The 27,340-nt window shown below is 37.3% G+C and overlaps 2 protein-coding genes across 5 annotated transcripts in view; both read left to right on the top strand.

Annotated features, from left to right (window-relative positions):
* The first annotated feature begins 8,693 nt into the window (after positions 1 to 8,693).
* Positions 8,694 to 27,340, top strand: part of SAMSN1 (SAM domain, SH3 domain and nuclear localization signals 1) — a 394,513-nt gene continuing 375,866 nt past the window's right edge. Inside the window, exons 1-2 of the mRNA XM_082624481.1 lie at positions 8,694 to 8,776; positions 12,529 to 12,596. The gene's annotated coding sequence lies outside the window, so the exon portion shown is untranslated. The remainder of the gene's footprint in view (positions 8,777 to 12,528; positions 12,597 to 27,340) is intronic.
* Positions 8,775 to 27,340, top strand: part of NRIP1 (nuclear receptor interacting protein 1) — a 76,551-nt gene continuing 57,985 nt past the window's right edge. For 2 of the 4 annotated variants that reach the window (XR_014294338.1, XR_014294339.1), the window contains exon 1: positions 8,775 to 12,596. Coding sequence is in view for 1 of the 4 variants with exons in the window: in XM_082624480.1 (XP_082480606.1) it covers positions 8,883 to 12,353 (3,471 nt within the window). In the remaining 3 variants the exon portion in view is untranslated. Of the gene's footprint in view, positions 16,115 to 27,340 lie in introns of those variants that run through there. The other 2 variants (XR_014294340.1, XM_082624480.1) reach the window with 2 other exon arrangements.

Raw genomic sequence — 27,340 nt, 5'->3', positions numbered from 1 at the left:
TACTTAATTCATCAAAAATAATTTTGCAAAATAAAAAACTGATAATTGAGAACATTTACATGTTCATGTATCATAATTTGCAAGTTATATCGAGTTACAGCAGGTGTTGCTTAATTAACAAGGAAGGCTTTTATATTATAAATTTACCCCAACAGCATTATGCATTCTTAAAAATAATTTCTTGGTCAGAATGCTTCAGTAAGAACATTCATCACATAACTCTTGGTTTCATAAATGTAATTTAAGGTAAATTAAGTATCTTGTTTGAGCAGCTGAAACAAAAGGCATGGTTTTGTTAGGTAATTATACTGTTCAATAATATACTCCATTAAGAGTCACTTTCATTGCTGCTGTTGATAACCAAAGTTTCTTCGTATACGTATAATTTGGAAATTATCATGGAAGACTATGGACACATTGTAAAGTTTTTCTGGCTGAACCAATTTTTAGCAGTTAGATCTGTGTATTAGGGAAGAAGTGACCCAAGACGTTGAGAAATAGACAGTTTGCATTTTAGCTGGTACAAAGGCTTAGAGGTGTCGGGGAGCGTGGTCGATTCAGGAACCTGCAAGTTAAATCAGTTTCAAAGTTGTCACGTGGCAAGGATCAGTTATAACAAATGAATAAATAAATACCCAAGAATACATACACATATACATACACACACGTAAAAACTCATGATTCTGAAACATATATACACTACTCTCCTTTCTTACTCTGTGATCCAGTACAACATTTTTAGTAGAACATACTTTATAACAAAAAGCGCATAAAGATCTTGTCTTCAAAGATGGGGAACATTTTTAAAACAGAGTGTACCCTGTGAGTAAATGCAGAGTGTCTGGTAGGTGTACTAAAAGCCCCAGGATCAATGCCAGCTGTTACATCAGTTCTGTTGGTAATCTTTCTTACTGATCTATGACCTTGACCCTGTGTTTATGTCTGTATGTCAAATCTATTTTAGGGCTAGGTGAACTATAGTTGAGTTTAATAGGATTTATGCTCCAGTCTCAAAGGATGTTCATATATATATATATATATATATATATATATATATATATATATATATGTACACACACACACACACACACACATATACACATATATATGTAACGTGTATATAGATATAGAGATATGTATATATTTGTATATATACACACATACTATAAACACCCAAACAATTCCAGGAGAAGAAAGCATCATTTTCCTTTATATTTCATATTTTGATAGAGATTGGAAATTATTATGCTTTTCAAATCTGATAGAAAGCAGCAGTTACTTTGAAGGGCTATTGGAAAAGGTTAGGAGAAGCTCTACCCTATTAGTTTTATATTTAAACCCTTTTTTCCACACTTATGTGCCACCAAATCATTTGTTAATAATTATTTTGTGTTTCTTCAGAGAAACTATTGTTTAACTGAAGGCAGTGAACAGACATTAATGTTAATGCTGAGTATCACAGGTATTCTTTATCATATAATAATTCTCTTCCTGGATTTTTAAAAATTACACTTAGAATTTAATTTTATTTAAAAATATTCTAGTTTCTGTGTTTTCAAGATAATGCAGCACAGCATCCATGAAGGTGTTCCATTTTGGAGTAGAAATTGTTTGGCAGTTAAGCTCTGTCTCTAGCTCCTTTGATTCTGTGAGCCTTTTTAATTTAAAATCTCTAACTTCATACTCTTAACTTTGATTATAAATTAAATTTTTATGTAAACTACACAGGGAGAATAAAATGGATAGTGGACTTACTGAATCTGATTCGTAGACATAAGCCTTTTGAGAATAATTCAGAACAAAGAAGCTCTTCTTTATTTCACTGTATCATTTATAGGGGATACTTGTTTCTGTCTCCAGGATAATGTTTTTTACCTCTCTCATGCGTTTGTCTATGTCATCAAGGGTCTTAAATCTTTACTATTACATTTTATTCAGTATATAGTCATTGAGATATAAGCAAAAGCTCCAGTTTGAATATAAGCTCATATTTAGCTTTTAAATAAACATCTGTTTGAAATTCTGTGCCCCAGTAAAGAAAGTAGTGAAGATAAACAACTGGGGGATTGAATGGGTAGGGTGTATGGCTATTTCAAAATCATTTCCTTCCCCTAGAATTCACTAAAAAGACGATAGAACATACTGGTCAGGGCTATTTCCACAACTTTTATGACAGCCTGTCATCTCTCTGGTTAAAATGCTTGTCATTTTTATCAACTACAGTTTGATACATTACTTGGAATCATAGAAATAAAATTTTAGAGTTGAAGAGGTCCTCAGATACATACGTCCTTCTGTTGAACACTCAAGTGAGTCAAGCACTAACGTCTCCTAGTGAGTCTCTTAATAGAGAAAGTGAGTGACACTATTTTACTCCTGTGGAAGCAGCTGACAGCAAGTTAAAGCTGATGGGCCTGGAAGGTAGGAGCAAATTTGCCCTTGGGCAAAAATATGTAAGTCCCTTAGGTTGCAGTGGAGACCAATCTGGGCAGCTGTTTTACTCACTACAGTGTCAGTATCTTCTGTTACCAATCTCTGAAGAGTATTTACACCTAAAATGAGAACCCCTGGGACAGGGCCAGAAGCTCCTGTGGTCTAATTTTAAATGTTAAGGCCCTCAGTTGAGCAAAGTGTTTTCAGGTAAGTATTTTCTTGGCACCCATCAGGTTGAACATCTTTTGATAGATAATGCTACAACAAAAATTGTCTTGGAATTTAAATTATATGAAAGGACATATACTAATTCTGATTTATTTTTCAAAAAATTAGAAGTATATTCTAATAAATGAAATACCAGGCCTCCTCCTTTACTATGCCCATTACTATTTCCAGCTGTAAAATGGCAACAATTGAACATTTCTTTTATTATTTTTCTTAACTTTTTTCAAAAACTAACTTTTAATTTATAATAGAGGATTCACTGTATTCTTCACTTTTCAGTGAAGTCCAGGACCATTATCTGAAATTTTACTTTCCTTTATTGTTCTATGACATTAAGTGTTGGGTTCTAACTTCATTCTAACTTTTCATCGGCCCTTGGTTTAGAAAGCTAATCTCATCTATTTGCATAAAGTGTTTGGTGTTACATCTTCTTGATAAATTTTTCTTGGGTTTTTTTTTTTTTTTTTTTTTTTTTCCTGTTCAGCTCCTAAAACTTTCTTTCAAAGTCTCACCTTGGAGAACACCAAGAGTTCTCTGAATCATTTACCTGGATTTGTATTGCTTAAGTAAAAGTTTCAATAATTAGGACTTTTGAATCTTCTTAGTACTTAAATATTTTTCTTCTAATGCTTACTGAAACATCTTAATGTTTGTCTTTCCTTTTGCATAAAATTGCATCCCCAAAATACTCTACAGTAAAACTTAGGTAATATTGTCCAATAGGAGTAGCCTCTCAGTTCCTTCTGCATTTTGAAGAACCAGGGCCAAGAATCCAAATGCTCATTAAAGCGGCATTGCAGAAATACCTTTAAATTCAATACTCAAACAGGTGTTACTTGATAATGCAGAAGAAATTGGAGATTTCATGGAAACAATTGGAAGTTGTGAGGTATTCATTAGACATCATTTAAACAGCATACAAAGTGACTTCATAGATGTTTAATCATTGAAATGTGTTTTTAATGGAGAATTTGATTACTAGTGAGATACTGAATCAATCCTTTCCTTAAATACAGCTAGAGAAAGACCTTTCTCATGTATTTTCAACCAGAAGTAGTCCCACGTATAAGAATCCTATTAGATGCATCCTTCATTTATCCAAGTAAAATCTTTTTACTTGGACTTTACCATTTATAAAAGTGTTTAAATATTCAGCGAATTTTCCCTTGGTTAATAAACCATTTCCAAATAGAAAATGTAGAACAGTGCAATGGAAATATTTTGCTTTAGAGAATCAATATAAAACCTAGTTAGGAATTGTTAATATGCAAATTATTTACAACTGTCTTTTATCAATTAAAGCGCTAAGGAAAAAGTTACGATATTTATGTTGAGTCTTATTTTTCAAGTTCTTTTTTTAAATGTAGCTTTTTAGAAAAACATACTTTAAATTCAAGCATTTTTTACTAGATATTTCATTAAACTAGTCTGTGTATTGAAACTTGGATCTTTGCCAAAATCTATCCATGCATATGACCAAGACTGCTTGAAATTCATTTATGGTTTAGTTTGATTTTATTATTATTTTTAATAATTCTGTCCTGCCACAACAATAATTCTTTTCGCTGCATGCTAGTGGACCAATAAAATCTCAATTTTATTAAATTTAAAGATATTTTTATGCTTATAAACAATTTTATATTAATAAAAGGAAGATTTCATTTATAATTTTAACACTGTAAAATGGTTACACATTAATTTTATTAAATTATCTTGAAATGCATTAACCCTTGGTGTACAATCAGGGTTCTTTGAACCCAGTTTTAGTTTGAAGTTGTTTGTTTGTTTGGTAGGAAGGATTGTATTATATGACTGTTATTCTTTTTTAATGTTTCAATGAATATGTTTTCAATACAAAAAAACATTATATCTTGTTATTACCATGTGTATCCATTGGAACTTTTTATAACTCAAACATACATAATGGAATCTTAGTGATCTTATTTTTCCTGTATCTTTAGTCATTTTGCTCTTTTATCATTTTGGAAATTAATTCATCATTTACTTCCAACTGTATGATATAAAGACTAAGATTATAAGCCAAAGGAAGTTAATGAAAGTGCCTAGAAAGATGATGCAGTAGTGAAATATGTCATCATTATTGTATCATCTTCAGTTTTCTAATAGCATTGCCTGTTAATACTGTATTATCCTTCAAGAGTGTAAAAAAATGTTTGGAGATTATCTTTGTAGTCTTTCTATTTTGTTTTAAATTTGTAGTAAGTATAGTTGAGAATTCAGTATTTTTTTTTTGAGAATTCAGTATTTTTTATTTTCCATCCCTAATGTTAAAGAGAAGAGAAGAAAGTTGGCATAGGAAGATGCTTCAATTAGATGAGTCACTGGATGAGTGCAAAGAGACTGATAGTAGCATTCTATACATGATTGATGATGGTGACATTGAGTATATAAGCAACATCTCGGACTATTGTCTTCAGATGACAGTATCCAAGATGAATTTTCTCAAACTCAAGGATCAATGAGTGAACAATATAGTTCTTTTTCCCCCCAGCTTAATTGAGATATAATTGACATATCATATTTTATAAGGTGTGTAATGTGATGATTTGATATGCACATGATTACCGAAGTGAGGTTAGTTGACATATCCATCACTTCACATAGTTACCATAACAATATAGCCCTAAAGACAAAAAGGAAATACAGTATTTTCCTCCAGTTAGTTGCTTATTAGGAAGGACTTCATTCAGTATTTTGTGACAAGAACCTCGCCTGCCCTATCTTGGTTCTTTTATGATGTTGACACACCCACATTTTTTGAAACAGAAGTGTACAAATACACACGGCTGGTGTGTAACAAGAGATTGGAAGGCAGTAGATGACATGAAAATGACGTAATTCTTTGGATTGATCACTGTAATTGGTATTAACAAATCTAAAAATAAAAAATATTTTACAATTATGTAACAAGGAAGATTTCTGTCCTTCTTTCCTCAGTATAATTTTGAGCTGTCCAAGTTTTCCAAAGTAACACATTTTGAATTACACAAGTACAAGAAGAAGACTCAGAAGTGATGATTAAGCTAGCACCTTTTAGACATGTATTTCAAATCTGGAATTGGTATTTACAGGGTATTTCCAGGTTCATGCATGACAGTAGTTGAGCTATCAGTTCCAAAGTGCCTTGCCCATTTCAGATATGTTATCCTTCAAAACCAGGAAAATATAGAATTAAGAACTGGGTTTGCCATGTGTAAATTCTTATTAAAAATTCTAACGAAGTTGTTTTACATTATCTCTTTATTCTTCTGTAAATTATTCATAAGTTGACCTAAGTAGTGATGAAATGTTCATTGGACCCAGATGGTAAATGGTGATGACTGTTTTTCTTGGTATACTGAGGGTTAAATGAATTCATTAAAATTGTAAAGAGCTGATTTTGATTTAGACTGATAATTCTAAAATCAAAATTAAGTCACTTCTTGGTATAATAAATATTACACTAAATTTTTTGTAAAAAACAAAATCTTTTTCTAAAAATTTTATGGAATCACCCTATAAAAATGACAACTAAGTTGAAATAGACATTGTTCAGTCAGCTTTTAATTTGTCACTGGGTAGGTTTTATTTTTTTCCCATTCACATATATATATGTATGTATTTTTAGTGTTCATTAAAGAAATCTTTCTTCATTTTGCCTGTCATGCCTACCAACCTAATGTTTAAAGACAGGCTATTAATGTATTTTAGTTTCTAAACTGAATTTTTCGTTCTAAACCTCATGAGAGTTGCAAAATTTGTGAGACCTTCATTTGAATTCTTTTTCCTATTTTTTTCTGCCCCCTCAGTACTTTTACTCCCCCTTTGGTCCTTCTTACCTTCCATAAACCAAATATTTTGGATAATTCTTTTTCCCTTTCTGCAGAAATCACTTAACAAGTGTTTGCTGTACAAGTCAAGTCTCTTCCTTATTTTGTTTATGAAGAGAGTATGGAATATTTTTAAATAGACATGTATACAAGCTCTAATATTTAAAATCATTGTTGAAGTTAAAAATAAACCAGTAGATCCACTGACAAGCTAATGAATCACAGTATTTTGTAAAATATTCCAGTTGTTAAATATATTGCTTGCAAATCTCCAAAAAAGCCTAATTTTTAAATGTGTGTTGACATTTAGGTATTTGTAACTGACTCTACTCAGGTAGTGTTCAACACTTGGCAACATTCTTAAGTAATATGTATGTAAAATCAAGTAAGCCAACTATATGTCGCTGATTCAAAAATAATGTGGTTGGTTGCCTTTCCACTGAAAGAAAATGAGTCAGGTTAATAATACTAGCTTTAAATCAAACGATTTTAACCTCAAAAAGTTTAAAAAAATACAGGTTTCTATGAAAAGCTCTTTTTCTTCTTGTTCATGTAATTGGTGCTGTTTATAGAATTTTCTTTTCAAAGAAATTAATGAAAAATAACCACTTTAACTTAGAATTTTCTGAGAACGATTATTCCTCTTTCCTTCAGATCTATTCTAAATTTGTTTCTTGCCCACTCTTCTACAGGATGATGTGATAGCTTAGTGTTAACACATAGTTATACTTTCATGTGTTACAGTAACCACATTTTCTAAACTAAAAATTGGTGCAAGTACCCTAATACATTTTTTTAAATAATGACTTTAATTTTTAAATCTTCTAAAAAAATTTTTTTAATTACATGTAACATTTTATCTATCCTTATTGATAACAGTGTCACACACAAAGAAATAGCATGGGTAGGGAGGAGAAGTAAGTATTTTATTATATATTAGGAACATTCTAGAAACTTAGGGCTGTAGATTCACCTGTAACCTATATTCTGCATCTGCTAGGAATGGACCTCATTTAAAAAATTCTAGGGCTTCCCTGGTGGCACAGTGGTTGAGAGTCCGCCTGCCGATGCAGGGGACACGGGTTCGTGCCCCGGTCCGGGAAGATCCCACATGCTGTGGAGCGGCTGGGCCCATGAGCCATGGCCGCTGAGCCTGCGCCTCCGGAGCCTGTGCTCCGCAATGGGAGAGGCCACAGCAGTGAGAGGCCCGTGTACCGCAAAAAAAAAAAAAAAAAAAAAAAAAAATTCTACATGGAGCACATGTGTGGGGATTTTAAAACAGATACGTTAAGCCTTTGATAGACCTGAATGAGCATCTGAAGGATCACTCTTCTGTTTTTAATAAGTCATGGTAAGAACTAGGAGTGAATAAGCTTGTGATGATACGTAAACGTTTGTATGACTAAGTCTATCACAATTTGCACAGGCCTACAAAAGAATCTTATACTTGTTAGGGCTTCCAATTCTTTGAAAACAGAAATTCTCCAGATTACTTATGGGATGTCTGATGTTTGGGGGATGATATCAGAAGTGAATCCATTGTGTCAGCCTCAGCCTCACATCAAACCCATTAGATGAGTCCATGTCACGTGGATCTCTTTTCCTTTTTCGATACTTCTCTTGTTCCTTCCTAAGCTCCTCATAATGTAAGGAAGCTCGTTCTAGCCCCTCATAGAGCTGTGGTGCTATAGAAAAGACTCAGCATTCACATCACTTTGCAGAAAGGTGTTTATGAAAATTCAGAAGCTTGGTGGACTTTTGAAGACAGTTATGTAACATTAAAGTATTTTCTCTTCTCTGATTGGATCATTTTAACTATATGGATTAATCCGTAGGATTTCCAGTAGAGATTTCCAATTTAATAGGAATAACAATAACATAAATTACTAAAGAAGTGACTACAATGCATATATATGGATATTGTGTATATACACTTAGAAACTGACAAGTGCTGTATTTTTCTGCTTACAGGTATCACAGCATAACTCTAATGCTTCACCTCCTTAACTATTTTTTATTTATTTATTTTATAGAATACTGATATTTGCATTTATTGTGGAACAAAAGGTGAAGAAGGAGAAGCAGTATATTCACTAAGGATTCTATCTGCTTGCTGCTGCAGACCTGTGTGTTGAGGAATTCTGCCGCTGCTTCTTGCTTGGGAGTTATCAAGTCTGCAGTCAGGCTGTGTTGGGAGTCCCCTGCCTTTTGTCTCGTCATTGCCAACCAGCAGGCCAATCCCAGTCGGAACGGAACAGTACACCTCTGTCTAATTACTATGGAAGGTGAGAAACCGACATTCACTAATTGAAGTTACATCTCACTCACCCACAGAAAAACCATTCTTCAAAGTGAATAGAAACCAAGCCTTTGTGAACACTTCTATTGAACATGACTCATGGAGAAGAGCTTGGCTCTGATGTGCACCAGGATTCTATTGTTTTAACTTACCTAGAAGGATTACTAATGCATCAGGCAGCAGAGGGATCAGGTACTGCCATCGACAAAAAGTCTGCTGGCTGTGATGAGGAAGATCAGAACTTTAACATTTCTGGTAATGCATTTCCCACCTGTCAAAGTAATGGTCCAGTTCTCAACACACATACATATCAGGGATCTGGCATGCTGCATCTCAAAAAAGCCAGACTCTTGCAGTCTTCGGAGGACTGGAATGCAGCGAAGCGGAAGAGGCTGTCTGATTCCATCGTAAATTTAAACGTAAAGAAGGAAGCTTTGCTGGCTGGCATGGCTGACAGTGTGCCTAAAGGCAAACAGGATAACACGGTACTGGCCTCTTTGCTTCAGTCGTTCAGCTCTAGGCTGCAGACTGTTGCTCTGTCACAACAGATTAGGCAGAGCCTCAAGGAGCAAGGATACGCCCTCAGTCATAATTCTTTAAAAGTGGAGAAAGATTTAAGGTGCTACGGTGTCGCGTCAAGTCACTTAAAAACGTTGCTGAAGAAAAGTAAAGCTAAAGATCAAAAGCCTGATACCAGTCTCCCTGACGTAACTAAAAACCTCATCAGAGATAGGTTCGTAGAGTCACCTCATCATGTTGGACAGAGTGGCACAAAGGTCATGAGTGAACCCTTGTCATGTGCTGCGAGGTTACAGGCTGTCGCAAGCATGGTGGAAAAAAGGGCTAGTCCTGCCACGTCACCCAAGCCGAGCGTTGCTTGTAGCCAATTAGCATTACTCCTTTCAAGCGAAGCCCATTTACAGCAGTATTCTCGAGAACACGCTTTAAAAACACAAAATGCAAATCAGGCGGCAAGTGAAAGACTTGCTGCTATGGCCAGATTACAAGAAAATGGCCAAAAGGATGTGGGCAGTTTCCAGTTCTCAAAAGGAATGTCAAGCCATCTGAATGGTCAGGCGAGGACGTCATCAAACAAACTAATGGCTAGCAAAAGTACAGCATTTCAGAATCCGATGGGTATTGTTCCTTCTTCCCCCAAAAATGCAGGCTATAAGAACTCACTGGAAAGAAGCAATGCCAAACAAGCTGCTAACAACAGTTTGCTTTTACATCTTCTTAAAAGCCAGACCATACCTAAGCCAATGAACGGACACAGTCATAGTGAGAAAGGAAGCCTTTTTGAGGAGAGCAGTACACCCACAACTATCGATGAATACTCAGATAACAATCCTAGTTTTACAGATGATAGCAGTGGTGACGAAAGTTCATATTCCAACTGTGTTCCCATAGACTTGTCTTGCAAACACCGAATCGAAAAAGCAGAACCTGACCAGCCTGTTTCTCTGGATAACTTAACTCAGTCCTTGCTAAACACTTGGGATCCAAAAGTCCCCGAAGTAGATATCAAAGAAGATCAAGATACCTCAAAGAATTCTAAGCTAAATTCACACCAGAAAGTAACCCTTCTTCAGTTGCTACTTGGCCATAAGAATGAAGAAAATGTAGAAAGAAACAGCAGCCCTCAGGAACCACACAGTGATGGGACAAAGTTCAGCACACATAATTACACGCGGACTTCTGTCATAGAAAGCCCTAGTACCAGCAGGACTACTCCAGTGAGCACTCCACCATTACTTGCATCCACCAAAGCCGAGTCTCCCATCAACCTTTCCCAACACTCTCTGGTCATCAAGTGGAATTCCCCACCGTATGCCTGTGGCCCTCAGTCTGAAAAGCCAACGAATACCGCGTCGAACCACCTGATGGACCTTACAAAAAGCAAAGAGTCGCAAGGGGAGAAACCAGTCCAAAATGAAGGCACACAAAACTCTGCCACTTTCAGTGCCAGTAAACTGTTACAAAATTTAGCGCAATGTGGAATGCAGTCTTCCGTGTCAGGGGAAGAGCAGAGACCCAGTAAACAGCTGCTGAGTGTAAGCACGGAGAAACCTACAGGTATGACTGATAGACTAAATAGCCCTCTGCTCTCAAATAAAGCAAATGCAGTTGAAGAAAAGAAAGCGTTCGGCAGTCACACAACAGGTCCTGAACCAGGACTTTCTGGTTCCGAAATAGAAAATCTGCTTGAAAGGCGCACTGTCCTCCAGTTGCTGCTGGGAAACCCCAACAAAGGGAAGCCCGAAAAGAAAGAGAAGATGCCCTTAAGAGATGAAAGTACTCAGGAACATACAGATAGAGCTTTAAGTGAACAAATACTGATGGTGAAAATAAAATCTGAGCCTTGCGATGACTTGCATACGCATACCACAAATGTGCCCTTGAGCCACGACGCTCAGGGCGCCCCCTTCTTAGGCGTGGCTCCTGCCTTGCAGGGAAGCACAGCTGTCTTACCAGCATCCGAGGACTTCAAATCGGAGCCGGTCTCACCTCAGGATTTTTCTTTCTCTAAGAACGGTCTGCTAAGTCGGCTGCTGAGACAAAACCAAGAGAGTCACCTGGCTGATGACCTGGACAGCAGTCACAGAAATAGTGAACTGACACTTCTAGAATCAAAGAATCTTTGCATGGTCCCTAAAAAAAGGAAGCTTCATACTGAGCCGTTAGAAAATCCATTTAAAAAGATGAAAAATAACATAGTCGATGCTGCAGACAGTCACAGTGCTCCGAAGGTGCTGCATGGGTCCTTGCTTAACCAGCAAGAGCTGAAGCTTAGCAGAAATGATCTTGAGTTTAAATATCCTGCCAGTCATGGTTCAGCCAGTGACAGTGAACACAGGAATTGGGCCAGAGAGAGCAAAAGCTTCAACGTTCTGAAACAGCTGCTTCTCTCCGAAAACTGTGTGAGGGATTTGTCTCAGCACAGGAGTAATTCTGTCGTTGACAGTAAAAAAAAAGGACACAGAAACCATGTGACCAATAGCAAGCCTGAATTCAGCATATCTTCTCTAAACGGACTCATGTACAGTGCTGCTCAGCCCAACAGCTGCATGGGCCACAGGACATTTCCATACCCGGGTGTAGGAAAACCTCCTGTGAGCCCTCCTTTCCCCGAGCACTTGGGCTGCACAGGGTCTAGACCAGAATCTGGGCTTGTGAATGGGTGTTCCGTGCCCAGTGAGAAGGGACCCATCAAGTGGGTTATCACAGATGTGGATAAGAATGAGTATGAGAAAGACTCTCCGAGACTGACCAAAACTAACCCAATACTGTATTACATGCTCCAGAAAGGAGGCAATTCTGTTACCAGTCGAGAAACACAGGACAAGGACATTTGGAGAGAGCCTTCATCTGCTGAAAGTATCTCACAGGTTACAGTCAAAGAAGAGCTACTTCCCGCTGCAGAAACTAAAGCTTCTTTCTTTAATTTAAGAAGCACTTACAATAGCCATATGGGAAATAATGCCTCTCGCTCACACAGTGCAAATGGAGAAGTTTATGGACTTCTGGGAAACGTGCTAACAATAAAAAAGGAATCAGAATAAAATGTACCTGCCATCCGTCTTTGGATCTTTTTAAAACTAACTAGTATGAACTTGAGATCTGTATAAATAAGCGCATGATTTGAGAAAAGCATGGTATAATTGAAACTTTTTCATTTTGAAAAGAATTGGTTACTGTGATGTTTAAATATGCATACTACTTCTTGCTTTACATTAGATGTCATGAGGAAGCTGCTGAACTAGCAATTGGTTGTTTAACACCTTCTTATGCATCAGACAACAACTGTGAGTAGCCCATGAATGATATTCTTTTTTAATCATAAATAATAGGCGTAAATTAAAATGTGAATCTCCACCCACAGTGGATTAATGCATTGCTGCCTTTATTAGGGTACTTTATTTTGCTTTTCAGAAGTCAGCGTACCTAACACATTTTTTAAAAGTCCAAATTGTTAAATAATAACTCCTTAAAGGATAATGATTGAATCAAAAAACCTAATACTGATTCATTTTTTCAGTTCAAAAACAAATTAGAAAAAAATATGCTTACATTTTTCACTTTTGCTAAAAAAAAAAAAGAAAAAAAAAACATTTATTTTTAATTCTTGGAAGGGGTTTTGTGGTTCCTCAATGTGTCTGCCCCACCCCAATCCTTTTCAATATACTATATTTCTTTAAACCTTGTACTACTTAGTAAACATTGATTACAATTGATGGAAGTTTGATAGATCTTTAAAAAAAGGCAGATTTCCATTTTTGTATTTTAACTACTTTACTAAATTAATATTCCTCCTTTTACAGAATTAGGAAAGTTAACATGTATCTTCAGGTGGTTTCCTGAATAGTTGAAATAAGTTGTTTTTAACAAGCAAAATGGCTTTTCTTTGGACAATTTTCACCATCTCTTGTAAAAGCTACTTCTCACCGTTTCTGTGGTACCTGTGAGTCTTATGACCAGGGTTTCTTAAAGTTGGACTCAGACCACCTGCATTAGAATCATCTGGAGCACTTGTTTTAAAATGCAGATTCCTAGGCAGCATCTCAGATCTACAGAACAAGAATCTCTGCTAAGTGGACCTGGGAATCTCCCTTCTGCATCTTAATATACTCCCTAGGTGTTTCTTCTGCACACTGAAATTTGAATTTTGAAAATTGAAACCATTGCCTATGACTTCTCTCAACACAGGATTGTGAACAAACTATTTGATGCCTATATTTTCCCCAGTACAGTCACACATCAACTCAAAATTTGCAATATTGTACTTCATATATTACTGCTATGTCGTTGGAAATCGGGTTCAGAATACTTTTTATGACAAAAAAAAATCGGGTGGAGGGGACAACTTTCATATTTGGCTCAACATCTCAGGAAAATCTGTGATTATCTGTGTGTTCTAATGAGTAACATCTACTTAATTAGCCTTAGGGATGGAATAACAGGGCCACTTACCAAACTCAGGTGATTCCAGGATGGTTTGGCAACTCCTCCTGAATACATCCTTAACTTCTCTTAAAACCATTGTCCTAAGAACAGTGCTGACAAAGATGAAAACATTTATTTCAAACCCAAGAAAGGCACTAAACTCAGATAGACTAAACAAAAAAGTACAAAGGGCACATATACATGACAAATTTGTACACAGTCACTCCATCGGATCTGTTATTTTAAAATAGTGATTAAAAGTAAACATTGATGTTTTCTTGGAAGAACTTAATGTGTTACTGAGCCGCATGGGGTTTCTATCTTGAAACAAGTCCATGCTTTTCAGTTCAGTTTTTACAATCCACAGTTCTTTCACCAGGTATTTTTGGGTTTAATTGTGAACTGAGTTAGCAACTGACCTATCAAAAAATTGTTATATAATCGACTGTTAATTAGAAGGAAATCTATTTGAAATTGTTCTACTTGAGGTTGTTTCTAAGATTTTTATATTAAAAATGGGCGTTATTTCCTAATATGATCTAAAACCCTAAATGATTATTTTTTTCTCAAAATAATTTGTAAATAGTTACTGGATATATTATAAAATAATAGGAGCGAATATTATGCTACATCATGAAAATTCCACTGGCCAGTGAAGATTTTCAACTCCATCCCATCTTTATTCTGTGACAATCTTATTGTCTACACTGTATAAATAAGCTTTTAAACAAGTCATTTTTTTCTGCCATTGTGAAAGGTCTGGAGCCTTAGAAGTATGCTAGAAAAAAATATTGATATTCCCCCTTGGTTAGGGGAAAATGGGCTTTTACAAGGGGGTGAAATTTAGGTCAGGAAAAAGAGCATCAAGGGCCAACGTTGCTTTTTTTTTGTTTCTTTGGTTGGTCATTTGTTTTGTTGTTGTTGTTACTGTTGTCAACAGTCAAAGAAATGAGGGTATGTCATATATAAATAAACATGACCACAAAGAAACCTGTTCTGATTTACTAGAGTGTCCCCAATTTGAGTTTAGTATGATTTTAAAGAAGAGCGGTGAGAAAGGGCCTACATCCATAAATGCACTTCATTTATGCATATGTAGATACAAGGATGCACATATACACATTTTCAAGGACTATTTTAGATATCTAGACAATTTCTTCCTAATAAAGTCATTTGTGAAAGGGTACTACAGCTCTCATTGACATCAGTAAGGTAGCATTACCTGTTTATTCTCTGCTGCATCTTACAGAAGAGTAAACTGGTGAGAGTATATATTATATATATATATATATATATATATATATAATATGTATATATATATATATTGACTTGTTACATGAAGATGTTAAAATTGGTTTTTAAAGGTGATGTAAATAGTGATTTCCTTAATGAAAAATACATATTTTGTATTGTTCTAATACAACAGAAAAGCCTTTTAATCTCTTTGGTTTCTGTATATTCCATGTATAAGTGTAAATATAATCGGACAGGTTTAAAAATTGTGCATGTGTGTATACAGTTGCAAGTCTGGACAAATGTATAGAGTAAGCCTTTTATTTAAGTTGTGATTACCTGCTGCATGAAAAGTGCATGGGGGACCCTGTGCATCTGTGCATTTGGCAAAATGTCTTAAGCAGTCAGATCAGATATTCATCCCAACATAACAGTATTCCATTTCTGGACATGACTTCCGTGGTTTAAGCTTTGTGAAAGAATGTGCTTTGAATCCAAGGGTCTTAAAACTTTTTAAATCAAGTCAACCACTTTTCAACATAAAGAATTCACACAACTACTTTCATGAATTTTTTAATCCCATTGGAAACATAATAATATACCAGGAGTATTCCAGTATACTGGAATACAGGCACATTACCATTCATGGTATGAATTCTGGGGTTTACACAACCAATTTTGATGCGATATGCTCAGTAATATAATTTGTCATTTTTATTAGAAATTTAATTTCTTCATGTGATGTCATGAAACTGTACATACTGCAGTGTGAATTTTTTGTTTTGTTTTTTAATCTTTTAGTGTTTACTTCCTGCAGTGAATTTGAATAAATGAGGAAAAAAATGCATTGTCTCTGGTTTGAAATGATTGTTATTTTCTGGGCTGTCTCCGATTTTCAGGTTTTCCATAAACATAAAAGTCTCTGGTCATGAAAATAACAAGTCTTCAAGAATGCTTTGCCCTTCTCAGAAAAATAAAGGGAAAAAAAAGAAGGTGGCCTGCGAGTAGTATATCTAGAGACAGGGCAATTGAAGCATAGCTCAGAAAGACAATCAGCCTATATAGCCTGTTCTACCCAGCCTTGATTCTATTGCTTGGTGTGTAACTGTATGGTCATCATGGATTTTTGAAGTGGGAAAAAGTTTGTACAGTGTTCAAAAATAAAGTTGATTTGATATAAACTTGTTTTAAGATAGGATTTTATTAGGTTTTTATCCAAGTTTCAACGGGTGTTAATTTTTGGTTTTTTGTTGTTGTTTTGCGGCACGCGGGCCTCTCACTGTTGCGGCCTCTCCCGTTGCGGAGCACAGGCTCCGGAGGCTCAGGCTCAGCGGCCATGGCTCACGGGCCTAGCCGCTTTGCGGCATGTGGGATCTTCCCGGACCGGGACACGAACCCGTGTCCCCTGCATCGGCAGGCGGACTCTCAACCACTGCGCCACAATGGAAGCCCTAAATTTATTTTTTTTTAAGTCTCCAAACGTTTTGCAAAAATGAATGTGTGTGCTTGCACACGTGTATGTATACTATATGTGTATAGGTAATGAGTAGTTGAGAATGATAAGCAATGTCCATATGTAATAAGTAATAGAGACCAATTTATTTAGAAAAAGGAAAAAGAGCTATACTTGTGAACTGATGGTCTGGGGCGGGGGGGGGAGGGCATTATTTTTACAAATATATTAATAATAATTTAAGAGGAAGGCATTTTCCCAAAGATCAGTTTCTGTTTTCTGACACTAAAATAGGCCTATTAAAATCTCAAATTAAAATCTGAAAATTTTGCACCTTCTCCCTAACAAGTTTATAAACACTGTCTAAAAAAATATCCAGGTAATAGAAATATATACAGCTGTTCTACATGATTAAAATGTTGAAAAGTTATGCTTTGCCATCTGTACAGACACTGTCATTGGAACCGGAGATGCACAGCCATGTTTTGTTTTGTTTATTGATTTATACGGTAAAAAGGCATAACGAGCTCATCGTGTAATAAATTGAGGGATTTTTAAGAAGAAAACCACCCCAGTTAGTAACTCTTCTTGACTATAAATTAGCGCCAGTGACTTTAATATGGAAAATCTTTCATAATCTAATCAGATTATGATCACCCACTCTGTGCCAAGTTCTATTTCAAGCTTGTTAATGTGGAAATCTCCTTTACAAAGAAATAATTTTGAACAAGTTTTCTCCTACCACTACTATCACTAAACTGTGACCTGTTTGTTTACAGAAAATAGATTTTAAATGTTAAGCATGACATTTTTCATTTATTCCATCAAACTTAAGTATATGATGCTAGCACCTTGTAAGGGTTGGTGGAGGAATCTGTTGGCACCATTTAGTGTTAGTTTACTGCTACATTTCTCTAAATGGTTGGCACGATAATACTTAAAACATTTTAAAGATGCCGTCTTCGTAGGTAAGTTAAAGACCCTTGCTCTAAAAAAACAGAGTTAATGTACTCTTTAGTTGGTAGCAGAATACTTGGAAATAAAATTCAAATCCCATAAACTTCAGTCCTGGGGAAGTGCTGCTGCACGTATGATGCCCTCATTTGAGTGTCTAAAGGTAAATACATAAACCCTTCCAGCAATAGCCAAATTTTAAAATGTCAATAGTATACTTCTGTAGTCAGAAGAGGATTTTTCAGCCATTCCAAACAGTCCTTTTACAGCCTTTTTACCGACAAAGACCTACCTAGACAGCCTTCTACCGTCCAGCCTTTGCTTTTACCAGACTTCATTGGGTAGGTGCTCTGAGCTTTAAGTAAAGTTTACAATCCTTTTGGACTCTTCATTTTGCTCTTTTTTGCTGATACGCATTCACCTCCGAGCACATCTGGAAAAGGAAATGGCCTAACATTGTATGGGTTTCATAGCCCGTAGTTTTTGAAAGCTGCACCAGCGGGACCCCAGAGTAGAGCTTCGGTGTTGGTATGTTCTCTGAGATAGTATTTTCCCTTAGCTAATTGATTTGAAATGGTAATTTAAGGATAGAACAGTGAGATGACTTCACTATAATTAGAAAACTATAGATTTCTCCCAGGTTGCCCCCAGCAGCCATTGTAGCTAATCTTTCCATGAGCTGCAAATCCTTATAAGACTCGCAGCACCCAGTTGGATGTGTGAGCTGGCCTTGCTGCATCTGGTAGAGTGCCCTTTGACTTCTGGCCATGCCTGCATTTTCACATTTTCAACTCATTCTCCCACCATCTAACACCTTTCTGCCCATCACCACCAATCATTCTAGTGTTCAAAACTTTCCCAGTTGGAATTCAGTTTCCTGAGCACATCTGCCTTCCTGGCATCAAGAAGATGCCTTCTTGGCAACACCTTCAACCATGTGACATTCTCTGCCTAAAATACCTCCTTCCTTTGCCCTCTCCTCCCCATCTGTAGCCATGTACATTTGTATTTATCTTCAAAACCTAACAAATATTGCCCCCTCAAAGAACCCTCTGTAGTTCCTTCAGGCAGTGTGTTCCTCAGCCCTCTGCAGTCCCATAATGCTTTGTGTAGACCTCTCTTAGTTTCACCCATTAGAGGGGCTGACAACATACTTTGTATTCCTTCTAAAGGCAAGAAGTGTGAAGTGTGTCCAAATCCTGATATGTAACTGTTAACTCAGTAAATGTACGACCAGTCAAAGAATGAGAGAAGGTTGATTTCTCCCCACACAAAAACTGAAAGGCTGCCTCCCCTTCCCTGGGCTGGGAAACAAAGTAATTTACAAGGTTGGGATGCATCCATTTCCCTGAAGCAATGCCCAGTCTCCCAGGCTACCTCTAGCCCTAGGGCTCATGAGCTCTGTAGGCCAAGCCAGGCATTCTTTCTACTGTCCTCTGTAATCTGCAGAGATGCTATCAGCTGAGAAATTCCTAACAAGAGGAGCTGGTTCTTGAGAATGGGAAGGAAACTTTGGGATTTTTGCCCATGTAGGTCTAATTACCTGTTGTACCATTTCTTCTTACAAACAGCAGTGAGCATCTTAGAATTTTTGCCTTTATCAGGGAAACTACCAACCCTTCCAAACATCACACTGAGATAGGCCTGAGGCAAGAATCCATGGCCTCTCCTGCCAATCATGAATAAGTTCATGATGCAGAGGGCTACACTCTCCTGAACTATCCAGAATCAAACCCAGGCAGAACATGCTCTCTTGGTGGGTGTGGTACAACTAACTCCTTGATGATAAAACCCTCACCAGGGTAGGACCTGGATTTAGCATTAGGCTATTTCAGATCCTCAAGGAAATCTGAGTCCCTACAGTTGTGGAAATGGAAGAGACCAGTGCCACATACGAACTAGTCCACTGGCACACGTATTCACATTCATCAGAGGGCTTTGACAGTGGCAACTTACCTAGAAAGCCACGTCAACAGGTTCTAAGAGTATCAGAAAAGTAATACAAATGTTCAGTGATTCAGCAGGTGCTTAATAAAGGTGTGCTAAATCACTGTGACAGCAGAAGCTCATCTCTTTCATATGTGGAGGTGGACTGAGAGATGTTAATTTCCTTTCATTCTGATAACATAAAATTAATAAACTTTTTTTAACTGTTGCATTTTATTTGTCCAGAGAAACCACATTTCGTGTTCCCAATCCCCAAGAGAAAGAATAAAGTCTTAGATGAAATCGCTCTTATCATATGTCCAAATGGCAGTGGAAAATCCAAATATAGAGCATATTCAGGAGGAGGAGATTGGCTTTCAGTGGAGATGAAGTAGTCCCCTTTCCCTAGCCAAGGACTGATGACTCATGATTTCTACCTGATATAAGGCCATGGGGAAGAAACAGATGGAAACCTCTGTCTCAAATAAAGGGGACATTTTTAAGTGGATGTTTTATGTAATTAGAGAGATAGTGGAAAGAGCCAGACATACTTAGAGGACAGAGAAGTTTGAAGCACAGTGTCCCTAGTTTTCTAAGGAAGAGGGGACCCTCCCTAAGCTGATCTCTTCCTATGAGCTCCTTTCTAGCTTAAGCGAATCAAGAAGGCTTCTAATCTTAACCATATTAATAGAAAATAATCATACTCTCATCAAAGGTAAGGAGTTTCTTGTGAGTCTGGATATTTAAAATCAGGTGGGGATTTTTTGCATTGTTTTTGGTTTTATTTTTTTCCCCCAGCATCTCTTCATACTTGGGTAAGGTTGTAGACTTGCAGGACTGAGATATGAGACCAGGGAAAAGAGTGATAAGAAGTGTATGAACTTAACATTTCCCCTAGAACCAAACCAGACAGCAACCTAACAACCATCAAAGCATCATGCTTATTTACCCAACTGGCCTTAATAAGCAAAACAGTATTAAGGGTGAGGGTGATCATGCTAAAGCTGTATTCCAGGACTTGCTTTTGCTCCGAATTGTTAACTGATAGTAATGCAAGAAAGATTCCCAGAAGCCGAAGTGCAACGTTCAAAGTGAATAGTCAAAGTGCAACTTTTTAAAATAACAGTGACATTGATGCCACTAGATTAATGGGACCATATAGTACTTAGAGGCTGTTTCTGATCATCACCAAGTGAAATCTTACTGAAGCAGGAATAAAGGCCAGAGCTCAAACACATCATCCAACTTAGCAGATTGCTTGCTTGCTTCCTTATTTCCTTCTTCGCTTCCTTCCTTTTTCTCTTTCCTCTCTTTCTCTCTCTCGTTCTCTCTTTTTCTTTTTAATGGAATAGATTTAAGGCAATGTAATTGATACACTGTACAATTTACCCATTTAAAGTGTACAATTAAATGATTTTTAGTATATTCATGGTGTCACTAGATAACTAATATCATGTCTGTCTATAGAGTTAGACGTTCTGGACGTTTCATATAAGTGGTATCGTACAATATGTGACCTTTTGTGAATGGCTTTATTCACCTTAGCTTAGTGTTTTCCGGGTTCATCCATGTTATAGCATGGGTCAGTACTTTCCTCTTTTATTGCTGAATAATTTCCCATTGTATGTGTATGTCATTTTATCAGTTGATGGACATTTGGGTTGTTTTCTTTTTTAGCTATTACGAATATTTTTGCTGTGAACTTTGTTGTTGTAGTCACTCATCAAAAACAGGATGGACAACCGATCAACATTTGGTTTGGATATTGCCACACATGAAGTATGAGGGTATGAAGTCAATTGACTGTAAATGTAGGGGTTCATTTCTGGACTCGCAGTCCTCTTCCATTGATTTATGTGATTATCCTATGCCAATACCACACCATCTTGATCACTAGAGTTTTGTAGGCATTGTTGAAATCAGGGAGTGTGAGTCTTCTAAATTTGTTTTTCTTTTTCAAGATTATTTTGGCTGTTGTTGGTTTCTTAAATTTACATATGACTTTTAGGATAAAACTGTCAATTTCTGCAAAAATGATAGCTGAGATTTTGATAGGGATTGTGTTGAATTTGTGCAGATCATTTGCGGGGTATTGCCATTTTAACAAAATTAAATCTTCCAATCTGTGAACATAGAGTGTCTTCCCACATATTTAGGTCTTCTTTGATGTTTTCCAATAGAGTCACCCTAGGATGACGTTGGTTTTAGCAGGGTCCTGTTTAGTTGGCTCTTTCCCTGATCTCTCTGCTGTCTGCCTCTTTTGGTGTCACACCTAGCTGTTAGGCTCCACTAATTGTCCTCTCATTACTCTCTCTCTCTCTCTGTATGTATGTGTGTGTGTGTGTGTGTGTGTGTGTGTGTATTTTTTTTTTTTTTGACAATGCCCTGGCCATAAATATCTCCACTGTCTGACCCAATTACATTTGGGCCCTTTTGCAAGTGTGGTTTTTGAGGCAGGTCTTTGAGATTTGTTCTGTTCCCAGAGGGCTCTTCTTAGCTGTCTATTTTCCTGATTCCCTCTGATAAACTAGCTGACCTGTGGTTTAGCTTACTATTCTCATAGAGCTAACAGCCTCCTCTCAATTGCTTACCACCAAAATCTTTGTTGTTTTCAAGAATATTTTAGGCTTGAAGTTTCTCACACTCTGTTCCAAATGAAGGGAGAGCTTCAGAGCTCTCCGTTTTTATGGCTTGTCTCAACCCCTGGTCAAAATTTCTGAGCCACTGCGCCACTGCTAAAGACAGAGATAGTGGCCTGTTTCTCTCTGAGTAACATCCCTGTTTTTACGAATTGGGTGCTGGGTGAGCATGATAGCTTTGGGTCTTCTCAGTTCACCACTCCCAGTGGGGAAGCTCTACCCTATGAATGAGCTGGGCCTAGGGCAATTACAGCCCCTTATTCTTCCCTGCCACATTTAAGATAGATTGTCTGCCCTTAGAGAAGAAGCTCAGTAGAGGAAGAAAGCCCTTGACTTTCAGTGGCACTCACCTGGAAGGTAGTGTTGACAAAAAATGTCACCTGCCATATCAGTAAAAAAAGGATGTTACAGCCGTCAAACCAGCAGCCACTGCAGCTGACTGTGTACCCTGAGGGGATTCAGGATGGAAAAAAACAGGATGCTAGGCCTAGATAGTCAGGTGCATATCAAAGGAATGATTTCAATGACCCCAGATTCTTGCATCTTTGCGTACATAGAGAAACACTGAATGCATTAACTTGAGATGTCTGGGTTTTCTTTAATTAATAGTAAGTAATCTTTTGATGTTCTGACTCCCTGGTTTTTTTCTTGCAAAAACTCCTATATATCCTGGCTCATCCCTTACCTCTTCGGAGCTGTTCCTCAGAGCTGAGAGGCTGCTTCCTGGGCTTGAGTCCCCAGGAAGTCCACTGAATAAAACATAATTTTCAATGTTTAGGTTATGCATTTTTTTTCAGTCGACAGTAGCCTCTGTAACCCAGAGTTTTGCAGAGGATGAGAAATGTTGGTCACCTGGCCCTTTCAAGGAGATATTGACACCCTTAACTGGAGCTGGGGAGAGGGACCCTCGTTTTCTCAGCCACACCCAGCTTGAGTGGATCTTCCATCACACTAAGCTGCGGTGAGGGAGAAGGAGTAGGTCATGGATCAAATGTTCTTAGCAAGATTTAAGAGATTTTCTTACGTAATGTTCCTCATTTGATGTGTTCCTTTAGGAAAATTTTCAGAGTATTTTTTTTTTTTTTTTTTTTTTTCTTTTTGCGGTATGCGGGCCTCTCACTGTTGTGGCCTCTCCCGTTGCAGAGCACAGGCTCCGGATGCGCAGGCCCAGCGGCCATGGCTCACGGGCCCAGCCGCTCCGCGGCATATGGGATCCTCCCAGACCGGGGCACGAACCCGTATCCCCTGCATCGGCAGGCGGACTCTCAACCACTGCGCCACCAGGGAGGCCCCAGAGTATTTTTTTAAAATAATTTTACCAGTTATGTTGTTTTGCTGGAGAACGGGTTTGCAGAGCCCCTCAGGCTGCCATTCCCAAAGTGGGTCCCTCCTACTTACCTTATTTCTCATCAACAAATAAATGGACTCAAAGCCACATTCCTCCAGGGTAACCTACTTAAGCAGTGTTGTGCTGCAGCATTATTTCTACCCATAGGATGACACATTTCTGGCCCTGAGGACTAAATCGCGTGCGATTTTGAAAGACTCTTTTCTTACCTCCTATTAAACATAATTTACTTAAATCTATTTTCTTTTTTCCGAGAATTTCATTTCATTTTTTTTCACGTCCTCCCTTGGATAATATTCTGATTCATAACTCTTTCTGCCATCAAATGCTCCACAATTGAACCCAACAGACCAAACTCAATGCAACAAATGGCCACCACTTACATGTTCAACTTGTAATCATTTAAATGCTCTTTGGTATTTAACTCAGGAAAATTATTCTTTGGGTTTTTTCTTATGCTGTTTTTTAAATTAATTTTTTGAGCAGTTTCAGGTTTATAGAAAAATTGAGCAGAAAGAGCAGAGCTCCCCCATATACCTCCACACTACTACCCGCTCTGTTTCCCTTATTATTAACATCTTGTATTAGTACCGTAGATTTGTTACAGCTGATGAACAAATATTGATACATTATTTTAACTAGAGTCCTTGGTTTATATTGGACTTTGTATTGGACTTTGTATTTTTAATACAAAGTTCATTCTTTGTAGACTTTGTATTTTTCATACAAAGTTCATTCTTTGTATTATATACTCTATGGGTTTTGACAAATGTATAATTACAAGCACCCACAATTTGAGTATCATCACAGTTTCACTGCCCTAAAAATTCCCTAAATTCTACCTATTCATCCCTCCCATGCACTCCTGGGCTCACTCCCACCTCTTTCCGGGGCCTGGCAACCACTGATCACTTTGTCTCCATAGTTTTTCCCTTTCCAAAATGTCATATAACTGGAACCATATAGTATGGAGTCTTTTCAGATTGGCTTCTTTCAATTAGCAATACAATTTTAAGGTTTATGTCCCTTTGTAGCTTAAGTTCATTTAATCACTGAATGATATTCTATTGTATGTATATATATCACATTTTGTTTATCCATTTACCTATTGAAGGACATCTTGGTGGCTTTCAGGTTTCGACAGTTATGAATAGAGCTGCTGTGAGGGCTTTTATGTGGATGTTTTTTCAAATTTTTAATTAAAATTTTTAAAAATTGGGGGGATTTTTATTATTTCTGATATGTTTTTATATAATTTTTTTCATTTTTCTTTCTTCCTTTTTCTTTTTTGATGTGTGTTTTAAGAGGGCAGAGCTGACCTTCCCAATAATTCAAATTTCCCACAACTCCTGTGCTTAAGAAATGCTTAATCATCAATTCCAAGCCCATCAGTTTCACTGGATGTACCAACCAGGTTAAGCTACGTTATGTTGCAGTATCAAACAACCCTAAACTCTCAGTGACTGAAAACCACAAAGGTTTATTTCATATTCTTGCTACATGTGCAACTTGGGTTGGCAGCGGGCTCTGCTCATGGTCATGCTCATCCAGGGTGGTGGTGCCTCCACTATCTGGGAGTGTCACTGGTTGCCTTGGCAGAGGGGAAAGAACATGGTTAATTGAGCACCAAATTTAAAAGACTTAGCACCTCCTCACATTACACCAACCAAAACCCTGGTCTGCTTAGCTTCAAGATGGTAGGAAGTTTAACTATGTACGTGGTATACCTGGAAAAAGAAGAACCAAAAGCATTGGTGAACATTCAGTCATATCTACTTTTAATATAGGATTTGCCTGAGCATAGAACAATGTTCTTTTGATCACTAAATTTAATTTGATTATATTTTAATGTTTGCCTTTCCTCTTCACACTATGGACTAGAAGCTAAAACTAACAAAACTAAAGGATTCAAATGATATTTACTAATCCTAAGGAAAAAGCTTAGGCTTGCCACAAGCTCACCAGGCTTACTCTAAGGAAGATGATGGAGTTGAGCGTGAAGTCTAGTACATGCTGGAGAGTTGGCACCGCTGACACCGAAGGATTCAAAACCAATGAGGATGAGTGCTTTTCACGTAAGCTCAGTATAACAATAGAGAGATGTTCTGTCATGGTGTCAGAACCAGACGACACCATAACTATATCCATATACATTTATTGGTTTTATTATTTTAGTTTGTTTATATGATTAAAGCTTTTCTTCTCTTTCCAAAATTGGATATTCTATTTGAACCTAAACACATCTTGAAACAAATTTCAACTGAGAAGACAATTTTGGTTGAGGTCATTTCAAATTCATTTAATTGCTCTTGAATCCTTTAGCTAACTAGACACTCTTCTTTTCCCAGATTTGCTGGGAATTTGGGTTGCCAGCACCCACTTTATGACAATCCTTTAGTTATTTATGATCAGCTCTTAGAACTATGTGCTCACTCCTTTACTAGTCCATCCCCAGAAACTTCTCCTCTTTCTTATGGAAACTAATGTCCTTAGAAAGTCAACCCTGCTTCATTTTTTCTCACGCATCTTGTCTCAGAATCACCGGGGTAAAGATCAAGACACAGCCAGTCCCTACCTGAGCTATTTGAGCCTATAGGCAACAGGATCCAAAGTCATCCCTGTATGCCTGCTTGATGTATCCCACTGCAAGAGAAGTCTCCCAAGGCCCCGTCCCAAACTCCTGCATTCCCCATTCTTTTTTCCCTGCATGTTTTCAGAAGCTTCTCAAGGGTTTCTAATCTTACCTCTTCCCAACACTTACCTCTAAAGCAAAAGAGATGGTATAAAGAGGGAGGAAGAATCATCCTTCTGTCACTGTGGCAATGAGGGGCAAGAAAATAGCAGAAGAGATTCTCCCCTAGATTGTAAGTATATTAACTGCAATTTCCAACCCACTTTAAGGGAGAAACCATGGAAACTATGTACAGTGGAAAACAAGATTTTGGAATCAAAAGGCTGGAATTTGAAGTTCAGCTCCCCCAAAAACTAGCATGAATTTGTCTTAGTCTCAGATTTGGGGCCTGAAAATTTGTTCAGTACCTCTTGCCCACTGGACTATTGCTAGGATCACATGATGTATTACACATGAAAATATTATGTAAAGTGCTATTCACATATTCTCTTTTCTAAAAAGGATGTCGATATTTTCAGTCATAACAATTATATTTACTCAGAAAATTTATGGGGAATTCAGAAAAGTACACAAAGAAGAACACAAAAATAACCTATAATTCTACCCCCAAGACATAAGTACTATTAGTTATCTCTATTAATATGAAATGCTATTACTACTTTCTTCCAATCTGCCAGTAATTATGTATTTGTGTTTAACATTGTCAGGATTATGCTCTGTCCTTGTGTGGCAGACTGTATTTTCCAAAAGTGGCCACCAGATATTTTCTGGTGCCAGAACCTGGCCTCTCCATCAACACACAGAGTCTTATTTTCCCTCCACATATAACTGGCTGGGGCTTGCAACTGCCTCAATCAATAGAATGTGGTGAAAGGGATGTTGCATGGCTTCTAGGGCTAGGTCATAAAAGGTGATACAGCTTCTGCCTGGCTCTCATTTTTAGGACAGTGGCCCTTGGAAACCAGGAGGGGAAGCCTAGGTCACACGGAGAGCCTATGTGTAGGTATTCTGACCAACAGCATCAATGGCTGGACGTATGAGTAAGTGAACCCTCAGATGATTGCAGCCTCTGAGCTGCTACAGCCAATGCCAAGTGGAGTAGAGAGAAGCTGTCCCCAATGAGCCCTGCCCAAATTACAGATTCACAAGCAAAACACATGTTGTCATGACAGTTCACTTAAATTTCATATGCACATTTTCTTATGTCTAACAATTTTTACGTCAACTTAATATGGCTAAATGACATTCCATTATGTGGATATTCTATAATTTATTAAAACCCTTCTATATGGTTGCTTATTTAAGGTTCTCTCTCCAAATCTTCTTTTATGCTATGATACATAGTGTTGCCAAAAACATCTTTGCACACACATTTTGAGTTTTGCTTTTCTTATGATTTCCATAGGGCAGATTTTAAGAAG

Source organism: Mesoplodon mirus (assembly GCF_964341445.2).
Source record: "Mesoplodon mirus genome assembly, chromosome: 6".
In the NCBI taxonomy this organism is placed as follows: Eukaryota; Metazoa; Chordata; class Mammalia; order Artiodactyla; family Ziphiidae; genus Mesoplodon; species Mesoplodon mirus.
Note: the sequence above shows the minus strand (reverse complement) of the source record. Positions and strands in the feature narration are given on the sequence as shown.